The sequence below is a fragment of the Chrysochloris asiatica genome, unplaced genomic scaffold, assembly GCF_000296735.1.
Source record: "Chrysochloris asiatica unplaced genomic scaffold, ChrAsi1.0 scaffold00087, whole genome shotgun sequence".
NCBI lineage: Eukaryota > Metazoa > Chordata > Mammalia > Afrosoricida > Chrysochloridae > Chrysochloris > Chrysochloris asiatica.
The window spans coordinates 10,887,513-10,896,765 of NW_006408605.1; the positions used below are offsets into that span (position 1 = coordinate 10,887,513).

Genomic DNA, 9,253 nt, shown 5'->3' on the forward strand with positions numbered 1-9,253 from the left:
TTTTCACTGGTACTCCGGCTTCGCCTCTGTTAGCGTCCTGCACCCATCCTGGAGTCAGACCTGCCGCTTCCCCAGTATCTTTGATTGCTGTCCTGGAAAGACGGCTGCCTATCGCGTGATGCCCCAGCTCGGACTCCTGCCCGGGAGGGCCTGTGTTTCGCTGCTCAGCCAGCTCCTGCGGCCTCCCCATGGTGCCTGCACCCGGGCGATCCGTTCTCATAGCCACGTGAGCCGGACTGAAAGAGCTCCGGTCAGTCGGGACAAAGTCTCCAGGTTTAAAAGCATGAACTCCTGGCATATACTCTAGTAATGTTAGTTTTATTGAGTACCTTCTGTGTGCTGGCACTGAGCTAAGCGATTTAAATACTTTGAAGTAATCTTGAGAGGTTGGGAGTAGTCTTAACAGTTTACACTTGAGGAAACAATCGTGGCTGCAAGGTTAAATGATTTACCTACAGATAAATAATAAGAAAGACTTTTAATACAGGTACACAATCCTTTGTCAGACACTTTTGGATCCAGATGTTTTTCGAAATTAGTTTTTTAGACTTTAGAAAAGTAAAAGGCAATATACCATATTCCCCTTCCACCTTTAGTGGGATCTAGGACTGCACCTATTGTGGTTGTTAAGTGCCATCCAGTCGGTCCCGACTCATACTGACCCTGTATAGGGTTTCCAAGGAGCAGCTGTTGAGTTTGAATTGCCGACCTTGTATGGTTCAAACCGATTTTGCAGTCTAGTGCTTTATCCCACAGCACCACACCAGGAGTCCTTACTTCTTAAGCAAGATGTATGAGTATTCCCACTGAGATAGCTAAAGATCTTAAGTTGACTGACTACTGTTCACATTAGAACTTACCTCAAAATGATTTTCAAAAAGTATTTTCAGTGTTTTGAATTTTTGAATTGCAGTTGAAGGATTGTGGATTTGAACTGCCATCCCTTGGGGGAGAGAATTTGCCCAAGTATGGAATTAGCACAACCTCTATGTCTGGAAGGGTATATACTGCCTGCTTATTATAATCAAATAAAGTCACAGATTCCATTTTGTCTTTCTTCTGAAAGACCCTGTTGTATTACTAGGAGATGGTCATGAACAATAGGGTTCAAGTTTTTTGTTACTGATTTTTCAGTCTCAGCATCCTACCAGCCTGACTTTTTTAGTTCAACCAGGAAATCCATTCCTGTTCATTCCATTGGCTTGTATGAGGCCCTTGGATGGTTTTCTTCTGTCTTCAAGTTATATTTTGTCTTTTCCAAGCCTACTGACCAGAGTTGCAATCTTAAAAATTCTTATATTTGCTTTTTAAGTAGGAACTGAGAACTGTAGGAGATTATATTAATCTCTAACCCTAGATGGTTGGTAGTAGTATCAGTGGGTGGCTCTGTGCCTTCATTCTTCTCAGGTGCTTAAACCTTTCCAGCATTCAAAAACTAAATAGAGAGCACTCGTGTGGTGAAGACCTGGTCTCATGAACACTGCAGACACTATAGGAGTTTTTGAAGGTGGGGGCTGAGATTGGGATAGATAAATGCTGCTCAGGCATCCTGTTGCTCAGGGTCAGACGTCTATACAGATTGGTGGTCCATGAGATCAGAGATGTCACAGGTCTGGCCAGTGGCAAGGGGGAGCCACATCTCGCATTCCTTCTTTTGCCAGGTTGCCAAGGCAGTGTTAACGTCTCAACTGAAACCAAATCAAGAGAAATCAAATTTTATTATCAAGACCCCAAAGGTAATGAATTCCCTTTGCCCCACCATGTATTATTAGAGTGACTTAGGGGACAGTTTTCTGCTCTGCTTCTCTCCCTGACCTCTTTTAAAGTCTTTTTAAAACATTAAGCATTTTTCTTTTAATTTCTTTATGTTCATGAAATACTGGGTTGGGGTCAGAGTCAGTTAAACTCAAGAGATTTCATTGCCAGACCTTAGCTTATAACTATAGTTTAATTTTTTGCCTTAAAATGACATTTCCTCCCCCTTACTCTCCTTTTGTCTGCTTTTGGTTCTCAGGGCACCAGGGATCTTAGTCCGCAGCAGATGGTTGTGAGGGAGAAAATTCTTGATATGGTTGTCAGCTGCTTTAAACGACATGGAGCAAAGGGTTTGGATACCCCAGCATTTGAACTGAAGGTAAGGAGTAAAGAAGGAGAACATGCCTGGAACCTCATTTCTTCAACTGGCTGGTATGTCAAAAGGCTTCTAGCCTATGTGCTAGAGTTCTTGGAATTGTGGTTCTTCTTTATGTTTGACCCCTGCAGGAAATGCTCACTGAAAAGTATGGAGAGGACTCTTTGCTCATCTATGATCTGAAGGATCAGGGTGGAGAGCTGTTGTCCCTTCGTTATGACCTTACTGTATCCTTCTGAGTGCTGGAACCTGACCTATGTCTTTCCAACCCAGAGGGCTTTATATAACAAAAGGAACAAGAGAATCTCCAAGGAGACCCTATAGGTACATTGGAAGCCGGTACAGCCAGTTTCTCCTTGAAGGCAATTGTGCCAGCAGAGCCTGGCTTGGAGTTGTTGTGTTGTTGTTGTCAGGTGCCATCGAGTCGGAACTGACTCATAGCAACCCCATGTACAGCAGAATGAAACAATGTCCAATCCTGGGCCAGCCTCACTACCGCTGCCTCACTTGAGTCCAGCACTGCTACGCTTTGGGGAATAGGACTCTTCAAAAGGTTCTTGTTCTCATGCTAGTGAATGGGATCCATTTTTTAGAGGCCCAGTCCTCCCTAGTCTCTGTGCACAGAGCCTGAGCTTTAGATGCAGTATCATTCCTCCTTAACCTATTTATGTGAGGTCCCTTTTGCTCGTTACCTGGCCATGAATAAAGTAAAGAAGATGAAACGCTATCATGTTGGAAAAGTATGGCGGCGGGAGAGCCCAACCATAGTCCAAGGCCGTTACAGGGAGTTCTGCCAGTGTGTAAGTGACCGATGAAGCACAGTTTGAGAATTCTGGAGGCTATGCCTTGGGATCTGGCTGATCAGTGGAGATTTTTTTTCCTGTTTTTTTTATCTTTGCTATAGGATTTTGACATTGCTGGTCAGTTTGACCCTATGATCCCTGATGCAGAATGTTTGAAGATCATGTGTGAAATTCTAAGTGGGTTGCAGCTGGGGGACTTTCTTATCAAGGTGAGGTCGGGGTTGAGAACTAAGCTGGAGAAGTCTGAATTTGCATAATGTTATTTATGCTAGTGCCAAAACATAGGGGACCCAGCCCTTAACCCTGCAAGACTTAGTACAAATGTTACATTTTTAATATACTCTTCCCGTGAGACTTCCTTTCTGTTCCTTTTATGAGTTAAGAGAGCAGGGATTGCCATTATTTTGAGAGGGCATTGAGAGGATACTGAGGTTACTTTTACTGAATTTGCAGGTCAATGACCGACGGATTATAGATGGGATGTTTGCTGCCTGTGGTGTTCCAGAAAGCAAGTTCCGAGCCATCTGCTCCTCGATAGACAAACTAGATAAGGTAAAAAATAAGACATGCTTCAGCAGACCCCATCTAGGTTTCTCGCCTACCTCAAATCGACCTTTAGAGAAAAGTAAGGAGATGGTGGCTGAAAGTGAACAATTTCTTAGAGGAAAGTAAGGAGACGTTCTGAAGGAAGTCCTGAGTTCTACTGTGCAGTGGGAACTATGGTTGCATTTCCTAAGTTACCTCTGACTTTGCTGACTGTATAGTATTAGCTGCTCCTGACATACATACTAAATGAAAGTCAGATGCCATGTCTTTTGCCAGTTAGAGAAAGAAAGGTCTTGAGACTGGGTTAATGTTTGGGTATTTATGCAGATGTCCTGGAAGGACGTGAGACATGACATGGTGTCAAAGAAAAGCCTGGATCCTGAGGTAGCTGATAGAATTGGGGATTACATCCAACGTCATGGTAAGAACCAGGGTTTTCAGAATATATGATAGAACCAGGGTAAGGGTGACATGTGTACAACTTCTGCATCTGAAAGTGCTCCTTTTCAGAGATTGTGCTAAGTGCCAGAGCCTGGCTCGAATCTGATTCCTCTTTTATGTACTGTTACTATGTGTTTTCACATGGCAAAGGTAGAGGCTGGCCTTAAGATCTTTTGAAAAAAGAAAACGATTAGGACTGGCTGAACCACATTAGGGATAACTTTGGATGAAACACATCTGGATGAAAATGTTGTTGTTGTTACATGCTGTGGAGTCGGTTCTGACTCATGGTGACCCTGTACAGCATTTGCGAGGCTGTAAATCTTTATGGGAACAGAAAGCCTCATCTTTCTCCCATGGAGCAGCTGGTAGTTTCGAACTGTTGACTTGTGGTTCAGAGCCTGATTCGTAACCACTACACTACCAGAGTTCCTTTCTGGATGAAAATAAGATAGCTTATTTTCCCCACATGTCTCCCCAGGTGGGATATCTCTGGTAGAGCAACTGCTCCAAGATCCCAGACTATCCCAGAATAAGCAGGCCCTGGAGGGCTTAGAGGACCTGAAGCTGTTGTTTGAATACCTGACTCTCTTTGGAATTGCTGAGAAGGTAAAATAAGCTGACAGTGAACTTTCTTCTGAGCTCTGGTCTCCCAGGATCTTAAATCTTATCTGAGATTAACTATAGCTTTGTACCCACAGATTTCCTTTGATCTAAGCCTGGCCCGGGGCTTAGACTATTATACAGGAGTGATCTATGAAGCAGTGCTGCTACAGACCCCAAATCAGGCTGGAGAGGAATCTCTGAGCATGGGCAGTGTAGCTGCCGGTGGACGCTATGATGAGCTGGTGAGCATGTTCGACCCCAATAGCCACAAGGTGCCATGTGTGGGACTCAGCATTGGGGTGGAGCGGATCTTCTCCATTGTGGAGCAGAAAATGAAGGTAGGTCCTAGGCCTAAAAACCCTCATGTTTCTGGAGGTGTATTTGGATTGTTTTTCTGATGACTATTTTTTAATTTTTGGAGTTACTTGTGCAAAAGAATTTGTATTTGTTTTACTATATTTATTAGATTTTTGGTGAGAAGGTACGAACCACAGAGACCCAAGTATTTGTGGCCACACCACAGAAGAACTTTCTCCAAGAACGACTGAAGCTAATTGCAGAGCTCTGGGATGCTGGGATCAAGGTACGTATGGCAGGACTGATATCTGAACCTTCTAGGCATGTACAGAATTCAGTCCCAGGCCTATTTCCACTTTAATGTTTAGCTTAGAACACCAGTCCTTTTTCAGTCTTCACTGGAGTGATTTCTTAGGAGAGGAAGGCCAGCCATTTATTTCTGGCTTCACTGGAAATACTTAATCCCAGGATTTTTGTGCTGTGGTCACTTCTAAGCTTCCTACGCTGTCCTTACCCTTTCAGGCTGAGCTGCTGTATAAGAATAATCCTAAACTACTAACCCAGCTGCACTATTGTGAGAAAATGGGCATTCCACTGGTGGTCATCATTGGTGAGCAAGAAATGAAGGGAGGTATCGCCAAGCTCCGTTCAGTGGTCAGCAGGGAGGAGGTGAGTGGGGCCAAGCAGAAATAAGTATGTATCTTCTGGCTGGAGGAGTGATAGTGGTAACAGAATAGTTAGGGGTAGAGGTGAATGAAGATCCACCCCAAACTACTATTTCTAGGTAGACAATAAGGGGACATGAAATCTGAATGAGTACTTTGAGACTAATCAACCGAAAACATGGAATAGGTGCTTGGATTTCAGTCCCTTTAACTTTTGAGGGCATACACTCTTCAGGTCAACCTGAAGCACACACTACTCACTGTTGCTCTTGTTAAGTACTGTCAAGTCAGTTCCAACTCATAGTTACCCTTTGTAGGGTTACTGAGGCTGTACATCTTTGAAAAAGCAGAAAGCCTTATCTTTCACCTGTGCAGCAGCAGGTGGGCGCACCCTGACCTCGTGGTTCAAAGTCCAATGCTTATCCTACAAAGTCACTGCACTCCCTAAATGATAGGTAATGAGGATTTATTAATTAGAGACAATGTATTAGAATTTAGAAAATTTTTTCTTTTATAAACAATTTCATATTTTTCAAATCTAATAAAACAAGGATGTTTCTTATGTCACAGTATTAGTTGATTTTTAAAGAGAAAAATTTGTGTAAACATTAAATACTTCATTGGTTACAAGTGAAAGTGCCAGTTTAGAACTATCCTGAAGGACCACATAACATTGGGCTTTTCTCAGACTTACACTCAAGAATATTATTCGCCTTATCCTGATCTTTAACACCACTAATTAAAACCAGTATTACCTTGCTTCTCATTTACAAAGGTCACCACACAATCCCTTCAGTCTCCATAGATCTGTTCCTGTGGAGAATACTGAGGGGAAGACAACATTCAAGTTTTACCTGTTTTCTGACACAATCAGAGGCTGTCCTGGTGTCTTTTAGGTCCTATAGCTGCCATCCAAGTGTAAATGATTACATCTTCACCCTGATACATCTTCAGTCTCTTTAAGTTACTTGCCAGCCAGTGGACAACATATCTGGAGATGATATAGCCTGATACACATGTAAAAAGAGGATATGCAGGACTGGAATAGTCCAACTCTTGCCTTTTCCCAGTTAGATCAGCTGCTCAATTCAGTCTGAAATTTCTCCATCAAAAATCAGTTCCATCCAGATTTTTGTAGACAAGTCAATTAAATACAGTTTCTAAGTCTTTGCAATAGTGGTCATCTGTCTTTAGCAATTAATTAAAACTAGTTTCCATAATCCATCTATAGAAGTTCATTCATTTTGCATGAATGATCATTTTGGTAAGTGTCGACATATTCAACAATTTCATCATGGATGCTGCTTTCCTTCTTCAGTAAGGCATCTTCCTCATGGAGTTAGTTCTGTGATCAATAACTCTTTGAGGATGAGAATTAAGTTTTTTTAGGAAAGTATGACCTTCCTGAATAGTATAAATAAAACCACCTGCAACTCTCCATATCTTCCATGAATTCATGAGGCAGTGTGCCCTCCATAGCAACAGTGACTCAGGACTCCCCCTTCATCATTTACTGTCACTTTGTGAAGATTTCATGACACCAGGCTTTGGAGGTCTTGGCTCTTCCACCCAATTGTGCCTTCAGAGCTTTCTGGTAAGATGAAGTGTTCCACAGGTTTGTACTTTAGCTTGTTCATCTGCACACCACAGCTGGGAGGACTAAAAAGAGCACTAAAGAGAGCCTTCTCCTGCTCTGCTTGACAGAGCTTGACAGTGATGTTCCTCTGGAAACCCGCATCACTGGCATCATGGAACACTCCAAGACTGGCAATAAGGATTAGGGAGAGAACACAGACGCTCATACTTACAGCTTGATCCTCAGACAGTCTGGATGAAATATCTTCAGAAAGATGGAATGCCTCAATATCTTGATTCAAAACTGGATGTGTGATGTTGACTAGTTTGCAGGAGTAGGGGTCTTCTCGGTCTTCCACAGGCATGTCACAGCCATGAGCATTATGTATGTCACTAGCACACTTTGACTTCATGCTGGATGCTGTATCAAATGCTTCAGTCAGGTACTTTGTATCACATTTTGCAGCTCTTGGTTGTTAGCTGACAACACAGCCAACTACCACATCATCTCGTTGTGGTTGTTAGGTGCCAAGTTGGTACCGACTCATAGTGACCCTACGCACAGCAGAACAAAACACTGCCCGGTCTTGGGCCAACCTCACAATTGTTACCACACTTGAGCCCGTTGATGCTGTCACTTTGCCAATCCATCTTAGTGGTGGTCTTCCTCTTTTTCTCTGACCCTTCACCTTACCAAACATGATATCCTTCTCCAGCAACTGGTCCCTCCTGACAATATGTTCAAAGTATAAGACACAAAGTTTGGCCATCCTGGCCTTCAAGGAGCACTCTGGCTGCACTTCTTTCAACACTGTTGGTTCTTTTGGCAGCCCATGGCAATTTCAGTATTCTCCAACACCATAACTCAAAAGCATCAATTCTTCTACAGTCTTTATTTATTGTGCAGCTTTCACATGCATATGAGGTTATTGAAAATACCATGGCTTGGGTCAAGCGCACCTTTGTCCTCAAGCTGACATCTTTGCTCTTCCACACTTTTAAAAGGTCTTGTGCAGCAGATTTGCCTAATGTAATACGTAGTTTGATTTCTTGACTGCTAATTCCATGAGTGTTGATGGTTGATTCAAGAAAAATGAAGTCATTGACAATTTCAGTCTTTGTTGAGTAGAATTTTGTTTATTGGTCCAGTGGTGAGGATTTTTGTTTTCTTTACATTGAGATGCAATCCATACCGAAGGCTGTGGTCTCTTATGTTCATCAGTAAGTATTTTAAGTCCTCTTCACTTTCAGCAAACAAGGTTGTATCATCTGCATCTCACAGGTTGTTAATGAGTCTTTCTCCAATCCTGATGACACATTTTTCTTCATATAACCCAACTTCTCAGAATTATTTGCTCAGCATACAAGATAAGTATGGTGAAAGAATACAAACGTGTCGCACACCTTTCTTAATTTTAAACCATTCAGTGTTCCCATGTTCTGTTAGAAAAACTGCCTCTTGGTCCATGTACAGATTCCTCATGAGCATAATGAAGTGTTCCGGAATACTCTGCAATGTTGTCCATATCTAATATTCTCTGCTTTCAGCCAAGATCCATCGGACGTCAGCAATGATATCCCTCATTCCATGTCCTCTTCTGAATCCGGCTTGAACCTCTGGAAGTTCTCTGTCAATGTATGCTTGCAGCCATTTGTATATTAGTATATAGTAAAACTTCACTATGAAAGTAAAACTTTTACTATAAAAGTAAAACTTTAGTAAAACTTTACTCACATGGGCTATCAAAGATATTGTCGTATGATTTCCACATCCTATTGCGTCACCTTTCTTTGGAAATGGGCACAAATATGGATCTTTTCTAATCAGTTGGCCAGATAGTTGTCTTCCAGATTTCTTGGCTTAGATGAGTGAGTGCCTCCAGTGCCGCCTCACTTTCTTGAAAGAGTTCAATTTTTATTCCATCAATTCCTGGAGCCTTGTTCTATGTCAATTCCTTCAATGCACCTTGGGCTTCTTCCTTCAGTATCATTGGCTCTTGATCATATGCTACCTCTTGAAATGGTTGAACATCAACCATTCATTTCCTTTTGATACAGTGACTGTGTATTCCTTCCGTCTTCTTTTGATAATTTCTGCATCATTCAAAAGTCAAGGCTTGATTTTTTTCTTCAGTTCCCCAGCTTGAGAAATGCTGAGCGTGTTCTTCCCTTTTGGTTTTCTGACTCCA

At 42.3% G+C, this 9,253-nt stretch overlaps 1 protein-coding gene and 1 pseudogene across 2 annotated transcripts in view; one reads left to right on the forward strand and one right to left on the reverse strand.

Moving 5' to 3' along the window:
- Positions 1-6: 6 nt before the first annotated feature.
- HARS2 (histidyl-tRNA synthetase 2, mitochondrial) overlaps positions 7-9,253 on the forward strand; it is an 11,742-nt gene continuing 2,495 nt past the window's right edge. The window contains exons 1-12 of one of the 2 annotated variants that reach the window (XM_006866170.1): positions 7-226; positions 1,662-1,736; positions 2,015-2,134; positions 2,263-2,358; positions 2,806-2,931; positions 3,036-3,143; positions 3,388-3,486; positions 3,808-3,901; positions 4,403-4,530; positions 4,623-4,865; positions 4,994-5,110; positions 5,347-5,493. In XM_006866170.1, the coding sequence (XP_006866232.1) occupies positions 119-226; positions 1,662-1,736; positions 2,015-2,134; positions 2,263-2,358; positions 2,806-2,931; positions 3,036-3,143; positions 3,388-3,486; positions 3,808-3,901; positions 4,403-4,530; positions 4,623-4,865; positions 4,994-5,110; positions 5,347-5,493 (1,461 nt within the window). In that variant the 5' untranslated portion in view covers positions 7-118. The remainder of the gene's footprint in view (positions 227-1,661; positions 1,737-2,014; positions 2,135-2,262; positions 2,359-2,805; positions 2,932-3,035; positions 3,144-3,387; positions 3,487-3,807; positions 3,902-4,402; positions 4,531-4,622; positions 4,866-4,993; positions 5,111-5,346; positions 5,494-9,253) is intronic. The other variant, XM_006866171.1, reaches the window with a different exon arrangement.
- LOC102834842 overlaps positions 6,241-9,253 on the reverse strand; it is a 4,633-nt pseudogene continuing 1,620 nt past the window's right edge.